At 41.5% G+C, this 26,343-nt stretch overlaps 3 protein-coding genes across 5 annotated transcripts; 1 reads left to right on the forward strand and 2 right to left on the reverse strand.

Moving 5' to 3' along the window:
• Positions 1-994: 994 nt before the first annotated feature.
• On the reverse strand, positions 995-5,505 carry tmed7 (transmembrane p24 trafficking protein 7). 2 transcript variants are annotated; one of them, XM_088430467.1, is made up of 4 exons: positions 5,443-5,505; positions 4,955-5,130; positions 3,304-3,549; positions 995-2,591 (listed from the first exon to the last, which is right to left on the reverse strand). In XM_088430467.1, the coding sequence occupies exons 2-4, from the start codon at positions 5,114-5,116 to the stop codon at positions 2,355-2,357; spliced, it is 645 nt and encodes a 214-aa protein (XP_088286593.1). In that variant the 5' UTR covers positions 5,117-5,130; positions 5,443-5,505; the 3' UTR covers positions 995-2,354. The 2 variants fall into 2 exon arrangements, with proteins under 2 accessions (XP_088286593.1, XP_088286585.1); XM_088430459.1 differs by having other exon boundaries at positions 4,955-5,167; positions 5,443-5,485.
• A 1,361-nt stretch (positions 5,506-6,866) lies between these two features.
• Positions 6,867-15,745, forward strand: LOC148429709 (RNA-binding protein MEX3B-like). The gene is made up of 5 exons (XM_088409177.1): positions 6,867-7,553; positions 9,263-9,501; positions 9,714-9,759; positions 11,842-12,536; positions 13,083-15,745. Exons 1-5 carry the CDS (start codon positions 6,965-6,967, stop codon positions 13,470-13,472), a joined length of 1,959 nt encoding a protein of 652 aa, XP_088265303.1. The 5' UTR covers positions 6,867-6,964; the 3' UTR covers positions 13,473-15,745.
• A 7-nt stretch (positions 15,746-15,752) lies between these two features.
• On the reverse strand, positions 15,753-26,132 carry LOC148429710 (SMAD family member 4-like). Of its 2 annotated transcripts, XM_088409189.1 has the most exons (10): positions 25,913-26,132; positions 24,304-24,614; positions 23,362-23,536; positions 23,029-23,283; positions 21,582-21,689; positions 21,459-21,509; positions 21,153-21,336; positions 20,720-20,888; positions 19,646-19,784; positions 15,753-18,030 (listed from the first exon to the last, which is right to left on the reverse strand). In XM_088409189.1, the coding sequence occupies exons 2-10, from the start codon at positions 24,541-24,543 to the stop codon at positions 17,819-17,821; spliced, it is 1,533 nt and encodes a 510-aa protein (XP_088265315.1). In that variant the 5' UTR covers positions 24,544-24,614; positions 25,913-26,132; the 3' UTR covers positions 15,753-17,818. The 2 variants fall into 2 exon arrangements, with proteins under 2 accessions (XP_088265315.1, XP_088265322.1); XM_088409196.1 differs by lacking the exons at positions 15,753-18,030; positions 19,646-19,784 and adding an exon at positions 19,794-20,656.
• Positions 26,133-26,343: the final 211 nt, after the last annotated feature.

Below are 26,343 nucleotides of genomic sequence, written 5' to 3' on the forward strand. Positions count from 1 at the left end.
TCCTTTGATCTTTACATCAAATGCATTTTAGGTCAATGAGAAAGCATTGAAAGAAGACACTAGTGAGTTGACTTTTCATCGTGATGTCATCAACGTCATAGTTGCAACATGGCATGACCGCTTAGTTATCACACTGCCAGACTGTAAAGCAGCGAGAATGATATGTGGTGAAAAAACGACCAAAAAATGGTGAAAATGCTCTACATGGGTTAAGCAAATCTTTTATACTAAAGCTCAAATCTGAGGAGAAGTAAAAAAGAAAGGTATGTAAATTGTATGACAGAATTAATGAAGTTGGGACATTGTGTAAAATGGAAATGAAACCAGAGTACAATGATTTGCAAATCATCTTAGTTTCAAAAAAGCAGTGACAGGGGCAACAAAAAACAAGGGAAGTTGATGAATGCTCAAATAACAGCTCTTTGGATCAGACCAATAGCGAACAATTTATTTGTAAGTAGGTGAATGTCATAATGGGGGACAAAAAGGAATATTTCACAAGCAAAAATGGGGTGGAGATCACCATATTTGTGAGCAACTGCATGAAAAACAGTTCCTAATGCCAAACAGGAATAGGAAAGAATTCCACCTACAAAGCTTCAACAATTGGTGTTTTCAGTTCCCAAATGCTTATTAAATGTTGTCAGAAGGAAAGTTGATGTAATACAGTGGTGAACATGCCTCTGAAATAAAAAAAAAATATTTGAAAACAAACAATAATTAAGGTTTATGAGTTCATACATTAAAATCTTGTTTTGTGTTGTATCCAGTTGAATACTGTATTGGCTGAAGAATTGTACATCATTTTTTTGGTTGTTTCTTAGTTCATTAACATTTTACTCTGTCCCTACTTCATTGGAATTGGGGTTTTATGTACAGGATGTACAGTACATATGAGGGAAGGAGGTTAAGAAGGAAAGATGAAAAAATGATGTCTGATCAACATCTTCCCTTGGCACCAAGATGACAATACGTTTGAAGGAATGCAGACATGTTGGGGTTAGAAACAAAACATTTATTAGGCATTCTTCCACATGGGGACTGAAAAACAATAGAAAATGACAGAATTAATGAAACTTGTCACCAACTTGTGTACCCTCCCAGTTCCACTGGGAGGTGGAGAATTTTGCACAGTACTGTATATATATCACTCAATCAAGCAAGCGTAGTTAACAGGATATTTTCTTTTCTTTTTAATTTCATTGTTTTGTATTTGTGGCCTTAAAGAGTGTTTTTCATACTGATAATTATGACCATACTCTTTCAGTAGCAATGGACAACAGCACGTCCCTGCTCAAGCACAAATTAGGCCACATAGCCTCAATGAAAAATATATATTTAACATAAGAAACCACATTCACAGTAAGCATAGTCCAACAGAGTTTATTCAGTCATTCCAATAACTTAACACACCTCAGTGCGCATGGAAGGGATATTTGTTAAAGAAAAAAAATCTGCACACACAAGCAGTGCTTAAACTGACTTTTAACAGGTAGGTTACTATCTCATATGGAAAGATTAGTTTTGGAGGCCCATGTCATAATATGGGAGGACTAACATATGTTTTATTCTAGATTTCAAACAAAACATCGTGAGCTGTAGGTCACAAATGATTGCCTGAATTTGACTAGACTGGATTAAACAAAAAAGAAACTTTGGCTCTAAAAAAATCTTTGTACATGCATAAATGTTGGGGAAAAAATTTGAAATGCATTATAAATCAGGTTGGTTGGGTTATCGTTTTATTCTACGGTTTTCTACTGAAAATGTGGCTACAATCATTACAAGCAGTTTATAATTGTGACCAGCAAAGACACACCATAACTGAACTGTAATATGAATGAATATAAATTGTCACAGAAATGGTGAAAATTACATTTTAACAATTACTTGTAGAGCAAATTGAAACCGTGATTTTTTTCTTTTGTCATACTAAGATTCACAGGTGATCACTTTTTAAGCCTTTGGGATGAAAATGTCTGCGCGTGTTAGAGCTGCTGGCATGACCTGAACGGGGGTTCTTTTTTTTTTTTTTTTTTATTCCCAGGCAATTTGACTGAAAAGGTTTGACAAATCAGAAACAAAGACAACATTAAAAGAGGAAAACACCCAAAAAAAAAATTAAATACTGAAGGGGCTTGCTTCTGCCACCTGTGTTCAGCAGTAGATTTTAAAAAGCACAATCATCTTTGTACGTCCCCCAATCAAATATCTATATATGACATATTTGCATACAGTGTCTGAAAACAGCAGTTAAAAAGTGTGATATGATCCAAATCTCTCTGCTGCTCGAAGCCGCTCTATGAAAATAAGCCAAGTAAGGACAAACAAACAAAAAAGAGCAAGAGGCAGGGTTACGATCCCACACGGGTGGTGGTGGTCTTCTTGTCGGAGAAGAAGCTCCGGAGTAGGACCACCTGGCTGATACTGACCACCAGCAGGACCAGGGCCTCACCGATGGACCAAAAGGCCACACGGGTGTTCAGATCCTCGGCGCGGCTGCGTCCCTGCGCCTCGCGCAGGCGAAAGTGTGTCTGATAGTCGATGACGGACTTAAGAGCCTCATGGATGGACACGCAGGCAGACTCCAACTGAAAGATGCAGTTAAGATAGTTCAGGTCGGAATCAGATATTACAAATACTTAATTTTACATGTGGTGGAACACCTTAAGGGAACACCTGGGAAAATTAGAAAGCTGCTTTTCATTGTTAAGCAAACACGCACTGCAAAGAGCAAAAATATTTTGAGCCTAGAAATAAATAGAACATGCACATGTGCAAAAAGAAGGATGTTCAAAACTAAGCTTATCTGAATGTTTAAAAAATATTTGATGGCCTTTAAGTTGATAAAAACACGAATCACTTGTAATTTTGCTTGGCACAAAGTATATTGAACTTAAGTAAAAAGTAAAAGAAAAAAAGATAGTAAATGTAATTTAGATGATAGGCACATCTGGAATTTCCATGTTCTCCCATTGAAATGCATGCACGGGCTTTCCATGTACTGCAACTGAAATGCATGCATAGAATTTCCATGTACTCTCCCCTTGTTTGTCATTTTTTTCCAAATTGAGCAACATGCATGCTAAGATTAATTCAAGACTCTAAGATGTTCTATAGATGTGGATGTAAAAATCGAATAGTCATTTGCCAGAATTAGATGAGTCTTTCGACTGGATGTCGACCAGCCCAGGGAGCACCGTACCTCTCACCCAAAGTTGTCTGGGATACATTTCAGATCATTGTACACCCCCCCCAAAAAAAAGAGAAGAGCTATGGAAAATGGATGGATCATGAACTTACATGTGTGAGGGCAGTGGCTCTGTTCTCGTTAGGGAACAGGGGTGGGTCATCCCCGACTTGGAAGTCGAAGTAGACAGTTTTGTGCGTGAATGTCGAGAATTCGTTGCTAAAGCAGAACTTGTATGTGCCATCCTTGGCAGCGGTGAAGGTAAAGCTGTCGTACTGCTTCTTTGTCTCCTTGTAGAGAGTCGTGCCCTCTGGATCCTCCAGGCGACAGTCCACGTCGTAATGGCCACCAGTCACCACCTGGGAGAATATTTGGAATAATATAAGAGTTTCGATTATGGGCGTGAAAATAAGCATGGATTGACTGTCTAAAAACACACACACACACACACATAAAAAATATTGCAACTTTATGCTTTTTTTTGCATTGGCTATTATTTTTTCCATTACTAATTAAAAAAAAAAAGAAAAAAAAAAAAGAGTGGTCCATCATGACAAATCACAAGCAAGTCGCATGATTTAACAACAACCGGAAAGGTAGTCCTCATTGACCAAGTAGTCTTTTCGCCACATGCCAATAATTATGACTTCAGTACACTAGCTAGGTTTACATTGCAGTCTTGTTATCCAATTTGACTGACCAAACGGAACAAAATTGTTCCATTACAAACGATTCAATCAGAATTTAAAATTAAAAAAAAGCTAAACAAATTATAATGGATTTATATGGAAACACAGGGGTCATATATTCCTTTGTCAAGCCAAACTTCAAACAAGTCTGTGTGATGACAACATTGTTTACACATTTGAAAATAGCAGCATCTGACCAGAGCTCATCTGTGACGAGAGAACTTGTTTTACACTCCTTAAAACTTGTTTTAATCAAGCTGTTCATTTAAGAAAATTCTTAAAACAAGCATGACTCGTGTGCTAAACAGAAAAATGAACTCCATCTTGCAATGGGATTGTTGACACCAATTAGTTATAAAATGGCTATTACAATTTATATAGTAGCACATGTAAAGGGACGCTCAGAATACAACAAGTGGTATCAAAATAGCTGAAACACTGAGACCTTCAATCGGAATGACAAAAAATTCTTCATATAAATCCGGCTGCTGTTTACATAGGCTGTCGATGGGATGACTGCAAGCTGAGACATGCCTCCGAATGAATCAATTACGTCAACGGTAAAAGGAGGGAACTGAACATAGGACCCTCTGTATTCTTTACTTTGCAACACATTTGATTCAATGTTTGACTCAGTGACACATAAAATGCAGTTTTGCACATCATCTTCAGTTACATTCAGTGGGCAATTACTGTAAAAGGTTTCGTTGCATTGTGTTCTGTGCTCCCACCATTTTAAACAGTATTCGAATTAATGTTGCAATTGTGGCATACTGGAGGAAGTAAATAAGAAAAGCTGTCACGTTTTCATCCATCTCAGATGGCGGCAATTTTGCCTTGTACTGACATCTGGCGTCGACTGAAAGTTATGTCACACTGCCCAGGTCCTCTGCTTGACGATCTTGTGAAAAGTGGGTTAACGTATATTCCAAAAACGCGACATTAATACGTTGCTTTTGCGTATTTTAGACAACGCAAGCCAAGAGAATCTTTCATTGGGTCGCCGCCCCAAGAATGCAACTCCGTTGAAAACCATAACACGCTGTTTGTGAAGGCATCCGCGTTTCAAACGAACCTGGAATTCCAGTGTACACTTGGTTCCGGTGGTGATGTCCTCGTAGAAGCACTGTTTGGCGTTATCGGGTAGCTCGAACGTGAGCTCGGAGCCCAACGCCCAGCCGCACAGGAGGAACTGGGCCCACAGCGCCTGCAACATCACTCGCAACGAGCCGTACATTGTCGTTTAAAGGCCTAGAACACAAATTGGGTGAAAAGGAGGGTGAGGGTCCTGTGGGGAAGAATTTAGACGAGTCTTAAATGACGGAAAGGAAGTGGGGCAATAAAAAGTAGCAAAAAGGAAAACCCCTAATCATTAGCAGCGAGTTAGCTAAATGCTAACAGACAAGCTGTCGGGTTTTCGTGCGCTGGAATCGTCAACGGACATGGGCCCAAGTACAACGAACATTAAACGACAACGTTTGCATGCATTTATAACTCGAGCCACGCGAGATTCAATGTTTTAGTTATTTAACAACACTTTTTTGTCGGGGGGTTACCACTCACCTAAAAGTGTCTCACCCGGATGCGACTAATTCTAGGCAACGTTATTACTACACGAACGTGCCAATTGGCTCTCACTTGGTAAAGATCCACCCATGCCTCTTTTTCATTGGTCAGAAAAAAATAGGGCGGTGGTGTATGATATGACGTAATTTGACGCGACCGCTCAACGTGGCCTGTATGATCACCAGCGACAAATCATTATTCGCAAACGTAGTAACATTACTTATATGACCATAAACATTTGTGTTTTGCTTTTTTTCTCCAGATGTATGTATGTATGTATGTATGTATGTATGTATGTATGTATGTATGTATGTATGTATGTATTTATTTATTGCGGGGGTAACCTCAGCATATAGCCCATCCCGTATTCAGTATTGCATTGCAAAAAGAAGCTAAGACATTGAGTAAGACAGTAAATATTGCTCGTGTATGTCCTAAACAACATACAGTACAGTAATTGGCCAGCAAAATATCTATCTTGTTCACCTTTTGATTTAACCCCATTCATTTGTCACCACAGCGAATGATGCTCTTCAATCTATTCCTGTATCCTGCACTTTCGACTTTCTGTTCAACCTCATCGCCACCCAAAAGAATCCGAGCATTTTCCAATGCAGATGATGTACAGCAGTTGTTCCGTACTTAGTCCACAGATGACAAACTCCAGTCCATGGGGGTCGGCATCCTGCATGCTTTCCATGGTTTTCAAGGTTGTTCTTTTTTTTTAATTTTCAAGATCCCGCAGAACTGATTGGCTAATCATTTGAATCTTGTGTGCCTGGGAGAGAAAACAGGAACATATGCAACATGACTACAGGAATTATTTGTAACAAATGTGTTGTGTCTTGTGAAGCTGTGCCAACCAAAAAACCCATCAGTCTTTGTGCTAAAAATGTCTGTATAATGTGAAATAACACGTTAAATGAGGTGTATTTGTTTGGTTAACAGATTTTTTTTGCCACGTTTCAACCTTGGAGGGGGATGCGAAGTGATTCGTTTTTTATTTGAGTACGACCATAAGTTTATTTAAATTACTAAAAGGGGAGAACAATTTTGTGTGCAGACATTTTTCCCAAACCATAAAAACTAAACTAAACTAAAAAACACAGTGAAAATAACAGTAAGTATTAATTTTTACTTTGGTACTTGTCTAGTTTGTATTTTCTACTTGTACTTCAGGCCAGGAATTCAATCAGTAATCATTCTCTTTTGTAGTCTTCACACTATTTTTATGCCTATGTTAAGTGTGTGAGTACGTCTGTTAAATGAAAATAGTGCACGGTTACAACAACTCAATGCAAGTGTGACCTGACGCACCGTTTGACCCAGAAGCCAACTCTCGCGAGAGCAAAACCGAGCGAGATAAACGCGCAAGCGAGGATGCTGGCGAGACAAAACAAAAGCCACACAGTACACACATTTCAACCACTTGGCGCTGGTCGCTCGTGATTTGTATTTTTTATTTGTTTCTTTGTACCCCTTTTCCCCGGATTTAACATCTTGAATCTATCGTTCAAGCATGCCAAGCAGCACATCTTTGCTGGAGGCCGACGAGGGAGAATCTGAGGTCCCGCCGCCGCCGCTAGTGCACGCTTTCGCCGGTATGGGCCTCGACGAGCACCTCGGCACCCAAAGTCACACGGCAGCCGAGCAATCGGATGAAAGTCCAGCCTTGTACCACCACCAGCAGCAGCAGCTCATCCCTGCGTCCCACTTTAACCTCCTCGGTACGGTTCTCGACTTGAAACCGCTGCAGCATCGACCACCTTCAGGAGACGAAGGCAACGTCACGCCCGAGGACGAAGAGCCACAAGTTGCAACCGCGTCGGGTAGCCCGTTGCTATCGCAGGCCCGTCAATTCATCCATTCTTCGGGGCCTGGTGGATCCGCGATGCCGTCCGCCCTTGAGCAAGTGGAGACCGTGTTGTTGTACAATGGAGACGAGCGGGGGGACGACGTCGGCATGTACTGCGGAGAGCCGGGCGGTGGAGGTGGTGGCTGCTTCGAGGCCGAGGCGGCGCTCCTGGCTCGCCGGAAAAGTGTCAACACTACCGAATGCGTGGCCGTGCCGAGTTCCGAGCACGTTGCAGAGATTGTGGGCAGACAGGGTGAGTCTTTCTCGAAGACGTTACCAGCGAGGAACGGGTCACTTGCACAAAAAGAACCGTGTCACGTTGGAAATTGGGCCGCGATTGTGCTATCAAGCGAGCTAACTTTTATTGTAGCTCGTTAACTTATTGTTGCAACTCGTACGTTACAGCACCGATTTGCAATGCCTTTATTTGAATTAAAGTTGTTTCTCGTCACCATAAAAGAGTTCCCAACAATCAAATGCACCTTGAACATACTTTTCGAAACGGACACTTTTTGTTTTCTCCCCTTTTTGACGTTGGGGTTCGCTCGAGTGCGGCTAGCCTCGTTAGCTTGGTCCAAAGTGGGTCAAGCCAGCGCCGCCCTACTCGAAATAACCTCGAATTAAAATTTAAAAAACTTTGTACGAATGTTTTTCGTGAGCCAACAAACACTCCCACTCGAGTTATGTGTCCCTTGCCCAACTCGTGTGTCTTTTCTGCTTGTTTTCATCTATGCATCGTGTGCTTTCTTTTGTCTTCTAAGAGCGCAAGTTGCTTTGCTACATCAGCCCCATTTGTAGTTTTTCATTGTCGTGCTTCGTGGGCACAACTATGATTTGCCACGTTCAGTTCAACATAAAACGCACGTATTCTGTCTACATACAACCTCGTTCCACGTCTTTTGGGTTAACTTTGTGGCGGATTTTAGCACATGATTAAAGGACTGCGTTGAAGCTTCTGATGATGGGGGAGGGTGCGCTGTGCACACTGTTAACACAACAACAGGAAATGGCTGGACTCAACCACTGCTTGAAAGGAATATTTAATCTACTAGAAATGGCATTAGTGGTTGAGATCACTAACTTGCTTGCATCATGATTTATTAAAATGATGGAAAGTGACTTCATCGCCCAAGAAGAAGTAACACCACAATGACTTAATCGCGGTAGTCTAGTTGTCCAACTGTGATTAAGTATAGCAAAATAGCAAAAATCCTTAAATTTTTCAATTCAAACATATTGTATGTAAAAGTTAGATTTTAAAACACATTCATTTACACATTCAGGATTTTGAGATCAATCATCAAGCGAGGTAAATAAATTACTTATTGACTGTTCTGGGGGATAGGTATAAGAGCCAAATTGAAATACATTGACTATATGCTGAGACTCAATATGCACAAACCCATGTGCAGTATTTTGATCATTTTGGGGTCGTTTTCTGATGTATCATTCTGGCAGTATTTTAGCCAAGAAATGGCACACTCCTGGTAGTGTGATAGTGGTCGTGTTGGACTTTGACATGTTGTTGCCATGTGGGTGGAATTTCAGCTTCCTTTTGTCTACTTTCAACGCTTTCCCTTTTGATGTGAAATGCCTTTTAGGTAAAGATCACAGGATTTGATAAACTGCACAAGGACAAAGAATAACGCTATAGAAAGTCCCTGGAGTGCAAACTCAGGTGCTGTTATGTCTTATGTTGCAGGGCCCACCAATTATGTCATTGATCGATCAACGAATTAGAGTACATTTACATTACAAGCACCAATTCTTTATGAAATGCAATATACTTGCTGATCAAGCCCAAATGACTATATTTGTGTAAAGTCTAATGAAATCTTTGCAGAATGTTTCGTGCAATAAAACAAAAAAGTTGATGATACTCTTATATTATGGACTCGAGCAAATAACTCAATGATTTCACTTACCAACAACTGAGCCCTTTTTCCTTTTGTTTCCACTCAGGTTGTAAGATTAAGGCGCTCCGGGCCAAAACCAACACGTACATCAAGACGCCGGTGCGGGGTGAGCAGCCAGTTTTTGTTGTGACTGGACGCAAGGAGGACGTGTGCATGGCCAAGCGGGAGATCCTGTCAGCCGCTGAGCACTTCTCCCTCATCCGGGCCTCTCGGAACAAAGCGGGCTCTCTGTCTGTCGCGTCGGGGCCGGGGATCCCCCCTCTGCCCGGACAGACCACCATTCAGGTATTGCGGATAGTGCTTAATCATATTGGACTTTTTGCAACAGCAGTGATTGCCGGCCTTTATTGAGGCAGGAAAAATACTTTACATTGAACAAAATATTACAATGCACCATCATAAAAATATTACAAAAACGGCACATGGTTTGCCACATACAACTTTTCCTAATGGAATTAATGGAAAATCAATCAACAAGTTGCATTATTTTCCTGCAGGTGCGGGTGCCATACCGCGTCGTGGGACTGGTTGTGGGTCCAAAAGGTGCGTTATCCCCCCCCCCCCCCCCCCCCCCCCCCCCCCTTTTTTTTTTTTTTAAACTCGAGTCACAAAAATCTTTTAAGAACAGTATATATATCTACAACTCTATCTACAACTTGTTATTTATGGGTGTTTTTGGTGCATGAAAAAAGAAAGTAATTTGAAATTGTCTATGGATGCCACAAGATGGCAGCAAAGTTAATTCTCTGAAGTAACCACAAGATAGCAGCAAAGCACTTACAACGGAGACTGGTATTTACGTTTGTCTCTAGCCCATACAAAGGATAATACCCCATGAGCCATTACCTGTGAAATCACCAGAACTTCCATATTTGATTCCAGCAGTTAGTTATTGTTTGCATGGGGGCATTCACCTCGTGCCATGGTGTCAGAAGGCTTATGTGATTTGTGAATTTTTCTGTCAGCTGTGTGCCGGGACTTCACAAGTCGATACTAAGCGTTTCCCTGCACTTATTGATCGTCAAGCAACCGTGACCTCATAAGTGCAAACTCACAGGGATGGCACCAGACACAAATCCCAGAAGACGGGAATTTGCATGGGATTGATTCCACAAGAGTGAGATGAGATTTTGCCAAAATCCAAACTACAAAATAATGCACAATATACATTTTCTAGTTTTCAGGGTATTCTTTTTATTGAGAGGACTTACCAAGTCAAATTACCACGCTAGCACGCAAATGTAAACATAAACTGGAGAGGCACTTTTATTTACAGGCTCATTTTACAGCCCCCACTGAGCTAGTTTAACAAAATGCATGCAGCTTGGGTGCGGTGCGATGGTTGGCTTAATTTTTTATTCTTTTTGCAGTGTTGCCAAACTGTCTTTTACTAATACGCCAATATTTTTACCATTACTTTCTTTAAAAGGAAAACCAAAATATCGCCAGACAGTTGATTTGAAAGTACTCGGCATATCCTGTGTTTCATGTGTTTCATATCTGGATAAAAAGGATTTTTTTTTAAACAATTTTGGACACAGAAGAGCAAACAACACATTTGCACTTATTTATGAATGACCAAATTTGATAATGATCTTTTCTTTTATGCTCATATTTAAACAGAGATTTTAGACAGCTCTCTCCCAGTACATTTTTATTTCAATGAGACAAGTGACGTCAGACCCACTGACGACACATTTGAGTGAGACTGGTGTGTCCAAAACTGATCTGTAACCACAGTAACTGTTTCAGGATGTCAGCATCAAAGTGTGAAGTTTTGATTTACATCTTTTAAACTGCTCCTGAAAAGTAAATTGACTGCTTTCGGGTACACTTAAGGGCTGCAGATAATTTATGCTAGATTTTGCGCCAAACACAGGCAACGGGTGCTGTACATAAAATGTCGGTGTAGTTTTTTTTTTTTTTTTTTGTGGTCTGAATGTTGATGTGTTTACATACATTGGGAGTTGCAACTGATACCGAGACAGAAGTACAGTTAATGCAATAGAAAGAGTAGTCACTGTTGTTGCAACATGCTTTCAAGAAGAACTTCATGATCCAGTCTGTGCTCACCCTTTATTAAGAATACAAAATCAGAGCAAGCTGTAAAAATAGCTATTGAATGTATTTTATGGATTGTTTTTAGAGCTCATGCTCCTCTTTAAGGCTGGATTGACTGCAGGTTCAAGTACCATTTCAAATCGATATCAGTGTGAATGGTATTTTCATGTGATGCATATTCACGTGAACATTAGACAGGCCTAAATTGCTGGCACAAAAAGGTTGTCATGGTGTAGTGACAACGCAGAAGTAAACAATACAGAAATTAAACAGCCGAGGCTTCTCCATATCACTCCAATGGCCTTCTACAGCTTTGTTTAATTACCGCACATACTGTGAAACTGGCGTGTCGGATGTGTGCCTTTAAGAGTTGCGGCCAACCGGCTGATATTAGAAGCTGGAGTCTGGTTGGCCGGTTAGTCGCTGGGTGGGAGTTGTGGGTTACAGCCACGACATCCCGGGTTCTTGGTTTGTGTGTTGTGTATACTTACAACTCAACAGTAGTGCTACTCAATCTTTTGTACTGTATGTGCCTTGTAAAAAGAGCGATGTTTTGTATCCCAGGGGCAACCATCAAGCGCATCCAGCAGCAGACGCACACCTACATCGTGACGCCGAGTCGCGACAAGGAGCCGGTGTTCGAAGTGACGGGCATGCCGGAGAACGTGGACCGTGCTCGCGAAGAGATCGAGGCGCATATCGCCCTGCGTACGGGCACCTGCGGCGGCGGAGTGGAGGCGCCCGGCGCCGACAACAATGACTTCCAGTTCAACGGCACAGACGTCAGCTTCGACAACGGGGAGGCCGGGTGGCTGAGGGCGGGCGGCCTCCTCCCGACGAACCCGAGCGGCGGCGCGCAACGTCCCAACGCGGGCAGCAACGTCCGCATGTCTTCCACCTATCGCAACGACAGCTCCAGCTCCCTGGGCAGCGGCTCCAGCTCCAACGACTCCTTCTATGGGGGAGGAGGCAGTGCCAACCGCATGGCCGATTTTAGCCCCACCTGCTCATTCAACGCCAATTCCAACAACAACAACAACAACAGCAGCAGCAGCAACAACGATAACCCAGTGGCCGCCAACTTCTGGTTTGGGGACGGCCTTCCCCAGGTGTCCTCCGATGAGCCCTTTGTGGCAGGTGGGACCTCCACATCGGGGTTCGAACCCTTAAGCGTCTCCACGAATGGCGCGCCGCCTCACATTTGGAGTCCCTTTGTGGACCACCAAAGTCTTCAGGCCTTTGACACGCGGCCCGCTCAGGTTGGTGGCGTTTGAATGATTATGTGCTTGCTTTTGTGTAGTGAGGGAGGGACACAGATCCCCGACTGCAACCCTGTCAGAAAAATAAGTAAAAATGGGCTAACACTGTGAGGGATTTTGAGCAATCAGAGTTTCTTAAAAAACAAAAAAAACAAAACAAAACTAATGAACAAAAAAACAATCACTGCCCAGCAACCTAATCAGAAGATGGAGCAGTCTGAATCTAAAAACTTTGTTTACAGTCAACTCTTACTGTTTGTTGGGTATTTGGGACAGCCTGGCCCACAACAGTTTAATTAACAATTAAGTCCTAAAAAAAACATCCCTGAAGCCATGATTGACACTTGAAAAATGTGGCGGAGCCTTGATTTTAAATTCTGACTCTTTAAAACCATGAGTTAAGCTTGAAGTTTGAAAACCGTAGCCAATGGCTTCAATCCACGAGCCTTGTTGCAACCCCAGCTGAGGCTGGACACAGGCACGGTAGAAGGAGTTTTTTTGTTTTTTTTTGTCTTAACCGCGTGTTATTGTCATTGACGTTCTCAGACGAGCCAGCCTGGGACGCCGCGCCTCTCTCCCACTTTTCCCGGGGCCGACACCTTGGAGCACCCCCAGGCGTTACTTGTGCACCGCGTTCCCTTTGGCTGCGGGCACCGCCCCCCCTCCTATTGCTCGGCTTTCTCCTCCTCCTCTGGCGACAGCTCATCCTCATCGCCACCCGAGCCCTCCCTTGCTTATGGGGCGGGGCCGGGGCACCGCCCGGCTCCAGATGTGTGCATCCGCTGCTTGGATGGCCGGGCCGTTGCCGCGCTGGTCCCCTGCGGCCACAACCTCTTCTGCGCCAAGTGCGCCGCTCAAATCTGCCAGTGTCACGACGCCGCCTGCCCCGTGTGCCTGTCACCCGTTACCCAGGCCCTCCGACTGCGCAACATGTGACCGGCGGACGGCCAAATCTTCAAATGTAGCAACCAGAAAACGTTTCAAACGTTTTGGCCACCTTTTTTTTTTTTTTTGCCATTTGCAGCCGTCTCTCATGACCGCCACCCTCCGGAAGGGACTCACGTGAGCATGTTTACAAATAGTAGGACCACCGGCCCGTATGGTCGTAACCATTCGTATTATACATTCACGTATTACATACTAAAGTGGCATGACAACACGCCCCTCTTTCTTTACACTCCACAGGGGGTCGACTCATTACCTTAGCGGTGCTACCCCCCCTCCCCAATTCACAAGAGTCACAGCGCCAGGATCAAAATTGTTTACGGATAAAACTTGTGCCTGAAATTAAGGCTGCTCTATGTAGGATGTTGCCCCCCAAAATCTTCATAATATCAGTGAATTAGCAGAACACATTTGCTGTTCTGGCCAGTAATTAGTTATCAGACTGGATTCTGGTTCAGATTTCCCATCGCGTCTGCAGATGTGGCATCGGGCGCATTCTCGTTAGCTCATTGTCCCTACTAGGAGCTAGTTTTTAACCGTCGTGGACTCTGCACCTGCTCAGATCGCCATCAAGCATGCCATGAAGACATTGGAACTTGATGAGGAAAAACTTAAATGATCAGTTTTGCATTCGAGCGGTGGGCAGAGATTAAAGCTAACTTGGACTCAAAAAAAGCATGATACACATGGCCTTTTTCCCCACCCCAAAAGTAAGAAGCGATATTGGCATTTAGAAAGACATGCCTATTTCTCAGTTGTAACCCAAGCTGAAAGTGGATGGCGACATTTAGCATGAAAGGAGCGCCCAGAATGGATGAAATTGAGTTATGAAGTTATGAAAAAAGGACATTCCGATCAGTGTTATTCCATTCAGGTTAAATTTCACCTTATTTGTAGCTGTATTTTCGGTATTCTGCCACATCGGGCAGCGATTAGAAATGGAATTTCCTGCATAGAGCAGCTGGACGTCACAAAAAAAAAATCTGTTCGCTTTAAAAACGAATTTAAAAAAAAGTGTGGCCTTTTTTTGTTTAAGACTGATGTAATGTAAACATCGTTCAAAGTCTTAACTTTTTTTTAGCTTCATCTTTTTTTTTTTTTTAGCATACTTAATACAAACATTCCTTTCATGAAAACGGTATATCTAGTATCAACTCGAATGTTATCTAGTGTTCACATTTTCGTTTTTAAATGAACATACAACTTTCATTTCCTTGCCCTGCCATCGGGCCTATGCAAAAGGCTGCCCGGGTTGGATAAATATAGGACGAGGGAGTAAAAGGGGGGATTTGACGGTACTTATTTGGGGGGTGGACTTTGTTCATCCATTCCTCACGCCCCCACAATAAAATCATCTCAGAGGGGTTTTTTTTTTTTTTTTTTTTGAGACATAAAGGACTGTTGTGTGAAGGGGAGCGCCTGGAATGTAGACGATACACTAAGATCTGTTTTTTTTTTTTTTTTCCTGTTTTTCTTTCCCCCTAGTCAAATTGACGTTTCCAAGTCAGTTTTTTCCTTCAAAATTTGTCCACACTAGAAAACCTTCCAGGTTATTTCCCCTCCTAACTTTATCCGTCCTTGTTTTTTGTTTTTTGTTTTTGTTCTTCTCAGCGAGGGTGAATGCAATATACACGGTTAACCCTCATCTTACTGTATTATATTATTGTTAAGGATTGAGATATAGTTATTTTTTATTTTGTTACATTTCATATTCTATATCTCAACAAAGTATCTATATTTCGATGTTTACAATAAGATTTTAATTTTTTATTTTTATTTTATTTTTTTGCGCGGGCGATAAACAAACATACATTTGTAACGCTTTATCCGCTTAATAGCTGTTGGATTTGTCGGAAAGCCGCCACTGGAAATATAGAATGTGCGCGCACGAGCATGTCTGCATTAAAGAAAAAGTCATAAAAGTAGAATTTAACAGCTGAAGTTATGAGCTGCCTGCTAATGCGTATTCAAGAAAGTGTATGTTTTTCAGTAGCCATTTTTGTGCTAATTTTACTACTTTATGTATATGTAGGGGGGCAAGTCTTTAGGCATAAATATATAAAAATCTCAATTCAAAATGAGGTGGAGTCTGGAGTATTAAAAAAGCAAGACTATATTTTATTAACAGGCCTTTTAAGTTATTGCGGCCAAAGCACTGATGTTATTATTATATATACATATATATATTTGCTGTAAAGAGAATTTTGAGAGTTTTATTTTTCTGATATTAAAGTTACTTAATAAAGACTGTTTCATTTAAGCCACATCGAGTCTTATTTGAATCACTGATGACTTCATTTATTCATGTAAAATTGAGTCTAAATGTGTGATCAATTGACATCAGCATGCACTACAAAGATTATATATATATATTTCTATTTACATACACCTAATTGAAAAATAATACATCAGACTGTAACCACAAAATTGGCATTGTGTGTTATGTTGGTGAAAAGGTGGGAACATGAAATGAGGTCTAGTGTTCCAATACAAATGCACAACTACGTAAGAAAGTAAAGTGCTGGGAAAAAAAAAAAAATCATAAAAAGTTACAAAAAAAAAGGTAACAGAAAATGTATCAAAACGGCAGGGACATATCAATTTACAGCTGTTATTTCGCCAAGTAATACTTAATCAGAATATATAACTGGCCACAACATTAGGTACACAAAGTCATCTTCAAAGTCACACCCAAAACTCAGAATAAGTACAATTATTGTAGTCAGCCATTAAGTTTCATGAATTAATTTTTCTCCTGTAAATCATGACTATTGTAAATTAGACTCCTTTTCTGATGAAAACCTACAGTATTCTCAACATATTCAAGTTTCTCTGTTCGTGTCGTAGAGGGAGTTCCAAACGTCTTGGGCAAAAACACGCCAGACAAATTTTGAAAGCATTTAATCTCAAGCCGATCGGCTAATTCACGCCAAACGCGTTCTAGCGTTGCGTTGCCGATGGTTTCAACACTTTCCATTATTGGGGCCTTTGGTCTTTCCCAAAATATTGAAGAATTTAGCTTTGAAATTGTGCCAGTTTCATCTAACTACCATTGTTGAGAAGAAAGGAGGACTTGAAACATGCCGAGATTTTCATAACACCCTGAAATTCACCCCCTTGTCCAGATAAAAATTGAAACCTTTAAACTCGCTATAATCCCCCTTTTTACATAAATTCCAAATTAAAAAATGCATTTCATCTTTTCTCAAAACTCTTTTTCCCTCGTAACATTTTCCCTCTACTGTCATATCACCCTATTTATTTTGTCTTATTTCCCCTTACTAAATTTAGAACCTTGTCACAGTACATTTTTTCACATTTACTTATACTGTACAATCAAAATTTAATATTCTTAGCATTAGCCCCCTTTTCTTTTAAAAGAGCAAATATGTTGTAACATTATGTTAGTATATCAGTCCACAGTTGTAAAAGAATTTTTATTTGCAATAACTTCACACCTTTATTAAGTTGAAAAAGTACATTGTTCTAATAGAGCTTTGTACAACCTTATTCTCTTAATTCCCCTGGAATTAAAAAATAACACTTTATTTCCTCAAACATTTCTCACTTAGGATTTAATATTTAATTTTGCCAAGCGATAAAATTACAATTATTTTCCAGATCATTTTCTCCCTCTCTCAATGTCTTTGTCTTCATAGACAAAATTTTGATTGAATAATTTCACAACTTTCCTCCCACTATTCAGTGTTAAGTCTTATTTCAACTGCTTCCACCTTTCCCCGTGAGAAAATTCACAATCTCAAGTTGCATCTTGCATCTGATTAGGCTAAAATTCCAATTTCTTGTGATAGTCTCACTGTCATGAAATTACATTCTCACAGTTGAAAAAATATGACTATTTTTAAAACCTCCAATATTGCAATACATCTTTTGGGGGGGGGGGGTCCAAACTTTATTGTTAATGTAACAAAAATCCTCCTTTACTGTAAAAAATCCATTCAGACATGTTTTTATTCATGTGCAATGTGGCTTCTTAATATTTCTGAAAATATTGTAAATTGATATTAGATTTTTTTTTAAGCATGTGTACCCAATGATGTGGCTTGTAAAATCACAATTGTAAAACAACTAAAGTCTCATTTAAGTATTATAATTAAAAAAAACAACCAAACAAAAAAAAACAAAATGTTTTGTCATGTGGACAACACAGCGCTCTGGTCTTCTCCAGCAGTCTGATGTATCCACAGTTTGTCTTTTCAGATGAAATGTGTTATTCGGGGTTAACACTACAGCACCGTCAAAACCCACCTGACGAGAACGACAACACCAACAAGCCAAAAAAAAAAAAAAAAAAGGTCCCTCTGTAAGCGAGGAGTTCAGTCGAGCGGCTGGGGGTCCGCAATGGGCATGGTGTGCAGCACCTCGTCCAGCAGCTGCAGGGCGCGATGCAGGTGGATCTCGATCCAGCACGGCGTCTCCTTGATGCTCTGCCGAGGGTAGTCGGGCCCCCAGCCCTTGACGAAACTCATGCGCAGGATGCACAGGCGGCGCAGGTCGTCCACGCCAATGCCAGCTGCCGCTGACAGACCTGCCGACAAACACGCGCAGCCATTGAAGCGCTCCGGTGGGATAACTCCACCGCTGTCATTTTAAGGTAAATGAAGCAACCAAGAGAAAAATTGATTTCAAAATGCGCTTGATTAAAAGCCGTGAGGTTTCAATCGGGGGTAACAAGATCTACTTTTCGAGCGGCCCGCCTCCTGAATTTTTGTGAAGAGCCGTCGTCGGTATCCCAAGTCATTGCGTTATCGGAAAAGCCAGCGAACGCTTCAAAATAAAGTGCAAGATAGCAAGTGATGTATGACACGAACGGCCTTGGTCTGCTTTTCATTTTAAGTTTCCTGCGGAGGCACGGTCATGACAACGGTCTACCACATGATAATCGTGATATATATGGACTTACATATATCGTGATATGTATATATATATATATATATATATATATATATATATATACACATACATACATATATATATATATATATATATATACACATACATATACATACATATATATATACACATACATATACATACATATATATATACATATATATATATACATATACATATATATATATATATATATATACATACATACATATATACATATATATATATATACATATATACACATATATACATATATATTCATATACATACATACATACAAACACACACACACACACGCACACACATACATACATACATACACACACACACCTCTAATTCAATATAGCATGCATTCGTTTTAGAGCGTTTGCACAGAACCGTAAAAACGCACTTTCGTGAAGTACCATCTTATTGCCTCTGAGTGAGCTCGACTTGTACTCAGAGAAATACGGTAACATCCCTTCTTTTGGTCGAGATTTTTTCAATTAAACGCAGGCGACCAACAACAGATAGGCGTTCCGCCAGTTGACTGTCAATCAATGAGCACCCCTGGTCTAAATATAGGTAAAAAACTTGCACATATAGTGGCCACTTTGTCTTAATAGCGATTACGGGTCTTCACACTACTACATGGGATATTTGCAAAGAAAGAGACAGGACAGATTCATTCCCAACAAACCAACATTGAACGCAGTTGTCGTTACGTAACACCCCAGAAGCCCTCGGCTCGCACAGCAGAGGTGACTGTACTTCATGCACACTAAAGATGATTCTTTTGACTCTCAATTGCTAAACACACATTCCCACGTTTCCGTCTTATTGCCACTCTCTCTCTCTCTGTCACGTGTGCACCGCAAATAGCTGATAGAATATTCAGGGGGACAAACATGAGGTTTGGTAAGTTCACCCGTCATGTGAGGAGTAAATGTCTGCTTGAAGAGCTACTGTACAACAAATAATTATTAATAAAGCGCATCATTAAAAAGCTAGTCTGGGACTTAAGAGTGTGTTTGCATATTTTAGGCCGATGTCTTAAAATAACAATTTCAAATAGGAGAATCCAACCTTTATTATTGAATTATTTTATAATGTAGAGTTTGGTCAGTTTTGGGGAACCTTAAAAAGGCAGACATTAGACACCAATAATCTTTTGTAAGTTCAAAAAAATGTTTTTCAGAGGCACTTTGTCCTTCCTCAATTGAACTGATTTGAGGAACACAAACGACAGGTCTCTTTTAGGTTCAACTTACTAATGGCAGGTGCGATACCTCCCACCGAGCCAGGTCCAGGGATGTTCCCCGCCACAGCGGCAGCCTGCGCCGCGGCCGCTGCCTGAGCGGTCGCCGCCTGTTGCTGCATCTGCCTGTGACACTGACGCAGGTCGAACACCTGAGACACGAAACATATAACGAACATTAGACAATAACGGGTATACACCTTGTTGGTTGTAGGGACTAGACCATTCGTCAAATTAACTAAGCCAGTGGTTTCCAACCTTTTTTTAATGATATATCCCAAACCAAACGGTGTCAATATTAAAACAAATATTTAGATTAGCTGATACCTGCACAAACCGTGTTCAAATTCCACAATCCTGAAGTGGCTTCTCGCACCCCTTGCTCAGAGTGTGACTTTGACTAATTGCTAATCACGTAATTTCCGTTGCCAATGTGGCAAAACCAATTGCAACCAAGCGCTCAGAATTCAATTAGTCCATCACAGTAATATTTCATGCTGTCACATTTCCCCAGCCCTGATTTATGTAATGCAATCCCATAATGCAAGTTCATTGTTGTCATCGTCCTAGTAGCGTATTGTAGTTGATTGTAATAATGCGTTTGACATAGTTAGTATTAGACGTACAGTACATATGAATTATTTTAGGGCTATATAAATAAAATATATATATAAATAAAATAATTTGATTGAATTAAGTGGGGTGGTTCGTGGAGCAGTGAATAGCACATGCGCTTCACAGTTAAAGGGACCCCAGTTCGAATCAAGCTGGCTCCGGCCTTCCTGTGTGGAATTCTCCGCGGGCAGAATTCTCCCCGGCTTCCTCCCACCCTCCAAAAACATGCACGGCAGGTGTAGTGGACAAACTAAATTGTCCTTAGGGGCGATTGGGTGCATGAATGGTTGTTCGTCTCCGTGTGCCCTGCAATTAGCTGGCAACCAGTTGAGGGTGTCCCCCGCCTACTGCCCGAAGCCATCTGGGATAGGCGCCAGCAAGCCTTTGAGCATTGTGAGGATGAGCGGCTCTAGAAAATGAATGCATGGATGGCTGAATTAAGCGCGTTGGTTTAACATTTGTGAGCACTCACTTTTATGTAAGCGCTAGGGTAGATCTTGTGGACAGCATCTCCGGGTGCTCGCCCGGCCTCGCGATCCAAGTAGTAGCTCTGCACGAAGACGGCGTGGTCGCTGAGGCAGCGTACCCACACGTCGCCCTCACCTTTGCATTCCAGCTGCACGCCTTTGCCGATGTGAAGCCTGATGAACAATTCAAACAGATGCTGAGTGTCTTATCTTCCATTTTCACTTGCAGGTACCTTGGCATCTGAGCTTAATTTGTTCCGTGACCAAACTACCGATCTAATTTCCCATCCATGTATAGCAGTTAGCGATTGAGTTTGATTTGCATTTTTTCACAGAATGAATGAAACTCAGAAATCAAATTCACGCTGTATTATGGATGTTACTTCAAACGCGGCTTGTACAATAGATAAAGTTTGCGGGACGGCTAGCGGGCGCGACCTGGCTCTCTCGATGGCCTCCGTGCGATGAACGTTGCTGAGCTGGCCCAGACAGAAGCGGTCCCCGCCCGACGGGTCCACGTAGCCGTCCACGGTCACGACCGGGCATGACGACGGTACCTTAAAGGTCTCGCCCACCTGCAAGTCCATCTCGAAGTAGGCAATAGAGCACCAGTAGTCCGGAGCTGAAAACCCACCAAGTGAGTGATTAACTAAAACACTGAGGTGCCACATCATACCGAGAGGCATTCTTTGGCATTCCGGAATCACGTCACAGTCATAGTCGGCATTTGTTGTGTGCTCTCACCAGGATGGTTGGATATGGGTGGCTGAAAGGCAAATTCATCATGGACGGACCCTAAGGGCGAGAGCAAAGCGTTCAAGGGCCACCACCATCGTTGTCAACTTTTCCTTTGGTTGCCTGACTCACAGTAGTGTGCCGGCTGAGGCATGGGAGGGTGGTGCTGCAGGTGACCGTTGCTGTGATGTGGCGTGTTGGAGGTGAAGCTGCTGTTCCTTGACCAGACGGTGTTGCCACCTCAAATCGGAGCAGGAAACAAAAACCCCAGCGGACATTAAGTTAAGATCACAATTGAGTCCTTGTTCGTTATGCAGCCTTTCTTACTGAACAAGACAGTTTTTTTTAAGTTGCTAAGGAGTATGATCGGTTTTCATAATTATTACATTTGAGCCTAAAGACAGTACTTTTAGGAGGATTTTTTTCCCCATAACGAATCCTGCAGACAAAATCTCACGAGAGTGAGATCTCAGGTAAAACAAACACGGTGGGCAAGGTTGTCAGAAATGCTTGTAAGTGGTCAAGTTTTGCTGAATAAGAGTAAATGGATGAATGGATATTTTGATGTCGAAAAACTGCTATTATTTTTCTATTATCGTAGCTTTTTCGCAATGTCGCCTGCTCGAAAACCTCCCAGACAGTTGGGAGCAATTGTCCTATGTGGAACAATTTTTTAGCACACCCCGGAAAAAAAAAAAAAAAAAAGTTGCGTCCATTGAATGCAAGTTCATTTGGAAGTATGCGTCCCGGCAAGAATTGTGTCGGGCATGCAGGCAAGCGAGAGCACTGATAATGTATATGATGTTGAGGTGCTTAGGCTAGGTTCACACTGTAGGGGTCAATGCTCAATTCTGAATTTTTTGTGAAATTTGATTTTTCCGTGAGGTCGTTGACATTTCCAAATGAATCCAACCTGTATGTGACCTGTGTGTGAACGTCAAATGGCCGAAAACTGCCCCACATGCGCAGAGGATATCATGAAGTCACACACAGCGGCCGCACATAATTTTTGTGTTTACGTAAGTACCACAATAGATGGCCGAGTCATACCGGAGCAATAATATCTGTCAGTTACATTTAATGTGGCAAGGTGCAGAATTTGGAGCTAGAGAGAAATGACACACACACACACACACACACACACAATATATACTTTGTTCTCCCGCTTTCAGAATATTTTCAATCATATTTGTTTTGTATTTTCGAAAGCGCTTCTGCCATTTTGAACGCAAAATTGTGACGTATGTCGATTGTTTGTTACGTGCGAGTCGGATGAACGTAAACTGACCGATCAGACTGAAGTTGCATGTCAAAGGATTGGATACGTATCGGATTTAGTACCACTTACCCAAGTGGCCTGGGCCGCATTTGAAAGCAAGAAAAAAAAAATGGATCTGTGTTGTTCACGCTGCCATAAAAAGATCAGATACAGGTCAGATAGGGGCAACAAAAAAAATGCAATTGGGTCACTTCAGAGTGCAGTGTGTACCTAGCCTAATAATGTACGAATGGGTACAAAAATGCTGTTATAAAACTTAAACAAGAAAATGAGATGGATCAGAAAAGAGGAGAGTCTTACTAGCTGATCCTGTGGCGACAGTGGGGAATGACGACGTGGAGGCCGAAGTGGATGCCTCGGCGGGTGGAAGCATGTTAGCGGGGGCGAATAAGTCGGCGGGTCCCGGGCGGCCCCCTGACGGAGGGTGCTGGATGGTCTGCATGGAGCGGCCCTCGTCCATGGCGGGCAGGCTTTGGGGGCCGTCAAAATCATGCTCATCTTTGACCATAAGCGCCGAGCCGGGCCTAGAGCCTGTTAGGTTGAGTCCTGATATGTCTGGTGGGTAGACAAAAAAAAATGATGAGAAGAGCACTGATTAAGAGACATTATAAAAAATTATGAACACTGTACCACCTATGCCGGGAGAGACCACACGCTCGTAATGATAGGGATTGACGCACACGCTGTCAGCCTTGAGATCAAAGGCATACTGGCAGTATTTGACATGCTTCAGTTCATTCTTGTGCAGGTCGGGCCAGCGCCACAGCTTGGCATAGACCACATGAGGAAAACCCTTGCGTCCGGCCACCTGGATGAACAGACAAAAACCACACGGGCTTGTTAGATATCATTTGAATTGACATGCTTATTCACATGTTCCACACATACCTACAAATTTTCATGAGAAAATACACAGTGATGTCATAAAATGGTGAAAACATCAAATGTCTTGAAATCCCACTCTAATACAATCTAAAAACAATTTTTGATCCTAAACTAATTTAAAAATTTATAGAAAAATATGGGTTTGTGAAATTAAATTTTGGATTTAAGTCATTCCCTATTTATAAATGATAATTTGGCAAAAGTTATATAAATTCTAAATACGTTTCAGCAATAATACATTTTTTTAGTCAGGCTTATTATAAATGACAAGTATTTGTGACAACCTTAATAAAAATTAATCTATGATTACATTTAAATGATCAAAAAAAAGAATGGAAAAAAGTATAAGAAAAAAATAAGTATTAGTACATTCTCAGTGTATTCTTATTTTGATTTCAAACGCAAATTTCCTTACCATCCAATTTAACTGTTTATTTTAAAAACACGACTTTCAATTGGAATAGGGGAAAATGGTTTTAAGTATATGTAATGGATGTACAATAGGGAAACATGTACACATAAATTAATACTGTAAGATAGATAGAAAGAAATACCTGACTATCAGAAATACACCTAGTATGAATTCTAAATTTTGATCAAAATCTGATTTGATTGAAATCTGCTGTATGTTTGCAGGGTAAAATGTTGTGCATTTTGGCTACTTTATTGTAGTGTTTCAATTATTCCCACCTGCAGACGTCCATCCAGCGTCCTTGGGATGGTGACACACTTGCTTGGGTGGGCACCATTAGTGGTGATGGCAGTGATGAGCGAGTCCAACTCGTCCTTCTTCTCCTTGAGCTTCTTTACCAGACTCTCGATGGCCCGCTTGGCGAAGCTCTCGCTCTCGCCGCCCTGCCGGTGGCACATGAGGCTGTGCACAATGCTCAGGCAGGCATCGTTGCTGGTGGGCGTGTTGGCGATGGACATATCGGCTCAGGCGGATGAAACACACTGTGACGGGCAGGCTTCTTCAACTTGAGAAACACACCATCAGGACGCTGAGAGGATACACAACAAACAACGGGTCACCTTGAATGCTTGCCGGCCAGTTGCAGGGCACAGACAAGGGCCATTCACACTTACAATTGTACCAATGTAAGATGTAAAGCCTTCACTTAACCTTGTCGTTCTCAAATGGGGTTGGGCCCCCCTGGGTGGGGGCGCAAGGCGATGATGTCTGACACAAGCGCTGCACAGTACGGACTCCATAGCAAAAATCTAACACTTCCACACTTTTCTAAATGCCGAGACAACTCTTACCAGTCAAGTATTTATTTACGATTGGCATGCAAAGTGTCTATTTCCTATTTTGTCTGTTTTTATTTGCGATTGGCATTCGAACCAGAAACTTGTTTGGCTGCACACAAGACACAAAGTGACATCCAAAACTGTTTCCCTTCTTCGCTTTATGTAGCGACAAAAAAAAAAAAAAACATGAGCGGCGCTCCCCGTGTAATATGAATAGCAATTACTAGACCTACGATTATATATAAAAATACGCTGATTTCAAATATTACACATCGTCCCTTTAACCAAAGATATGCATGTTTTTTTTTTAAATGTGGGATGAAGCCAGAGAAAACACTCTCAAGGAGATACAGAAGGCGAAGAGACAAAAGAGGTTATCAACTTGAGGCCCATGCTCTAATATAAATATTTAAGTCGAGAAAAAAGTCGAACATCCGGGCACTTCAGTTGCGTCAACGATGCTCATAAATCATAGCCATAACGATTAGGGAGGGAAAATATCAACAATTAACAGCAAACTGTAAAACAGTATACCGTATTATAGTAACTATAAGTTGTTAAAAACACAAAAATAAAAAAAACTCACCGCACTAGCTGAATTTACAAGATAAATGCATTAGCTTAAATCCGCAACGCTAGAGGGAAGAGACCGCTCCTACACTTCAAAATAAAAGCGTGTCACCAGCATAACATGAAAGCGTAAACACGGGCACTACTTGACTTTTCTACTTTGATTGCGAGTGATAATCAACATCTAAATAATGACAAAACTAAACACGTTTATTGATGTCCATACGTAATATCAGGTGTCTCGATTTTCACTGCGGCAAGCCCTGTTCGGAAGCAGAAACGTTCAATAGCATTTATTGACTAAATCCTGATTGAAAAAACTAAAATCAGAAAAAAAAGCCTCTTGTTTAGCTATTGCCCGTTTGGGCGCGCTAGATTTCGCTTTGCAATGCATCATTGGTTCAGTTGAACGACCCCCAGTCGCCAAATTGTTTATCGCACTGTGCAATCTTTATTTGTAGGTGACGCCAGCACTTACTTTCCGCAACCAGTCGCTAGCTGCTATGGTAGCTCCTTTTTCCCCCGTCGTGTATGTCGCTCTTTCTTTTGGTTGAACGTGTGTTTAGGATTCCCACCGCCCAGCAAGTGTTGTCATTAAAACAACAACAACAACACCTCACCTCCTTAGAGACGGGATGGTGTGGAAGAGGAGGAAAAAATCTCAGCTCTCTTCTGGTAAGTTCTCGCCTAGTATATTCGCTTCTTCGTCTTTATTTTGTGTGAGCTCATGTGGTCTTTACATCCGGTGAAATAGTGTCGCCCTGCGCAAAGGAGGAATAACTGCAGCTTTACTTTTAAATTAAAACTAATAATGCTGTATTGTAGTTTTTGGTTTTTTTAATATGTCGATTATGATGATTATTCATTATAAAAAATAGTGAAATAGCAAAAATAATAACGTATTACGTG

The sequence above is a fragment of the Hippichthys cyanospilos genome, chromosome 1 (genome assembly GCF_059441005.1).
Source record: "Hippichthys cyanospilos isolate Australia breed blue-spotted pipefish chromosome 1, RoL_Hcya_1.0, whole genome shotgun sequence".
Classification (NCBI taxonomy): Eukaryota; Metazoa; Chordata; class Actinopteri; order Syngnathiformes; family Syngnathidae; genus Hippichthys; species Hippichthys cyanospilos.

What these genes read in the sequence shown, in the direction of transcription:
- LOC148429710 (XM_088409189.1), bottom strand. Translation starts at nt 24,543, where the DNA reads ATGTCCATCGCCAACACGCCCACCAGCAACGATGCCTGCCTGAGCATT. An exon ending in TGTGGTCTCTCCCGGCATAG is followed by an intron (nt 23,284 to 23,361) that starts GTGGTACAGTGT and finishes TCTACCCACCAG; the next exon opens with ACATATCAGGACTCAACCTA. An exon ending in ACCCATATCCAACCATCCTG is followed by an intron (nt 21,337 to 21,458) that starts GTGAGAGCACAC and finishes GTGGGTTTTCAG; the next exon opens with CTCCGGACTACTGGTGCTCT.
- tmed7 (XM_088430467.1), bottom strand. Translation starts at nt 5,116, where the DNA reads ATGTACGGCTCGTTGCGAGTGATGTTGCAGGCGCTGTGGGCCCAGTTC. An exon ending in AGTGTACACTGGAATTCCAG is followed by an intron (nt 3,550 to 4,954) that starts GTTCGTTTGAAA and finishes ATATTCTCCCAG; the next exon opens with GTGGTGACTGGTGGCCATTA. An exon ending in GAGCCACTGCCCTCACACAT is followed by an intron (nt 2,592 to 3,303) that starts GTAAGTTCATGA and finishes TGCATCTTTCAG; the next exon opens with TTGGAGTCTGCCTGCGTGTC.
- LOC148429709 (XM_088409177.1), top strand. Translation starts at nt 6,965, where the DNA reads ATGCCAAGCAGCACATCTTTGCTGGAGGCCGACGAGGGAGAATCTGAG. An exon ending in ACTGGTTGTGGGTCCAAAAG is followed by an intron (nt 9,760 to 11,841) that starts GTGCGTTATCCC and finishes TTTGTATCCCAG; the next exon opens with GGGCAACCATCAAGCGCATC. An exon ending in TTGACACGCGGCCCGCTCAG is followed by an intron (nt 12,537 to 13,082) that starts GTTGGTGGCGTT and finishes TGACGTTCTCAG; the next exon opens with ACGAGCCAGCCTGGGACGCC.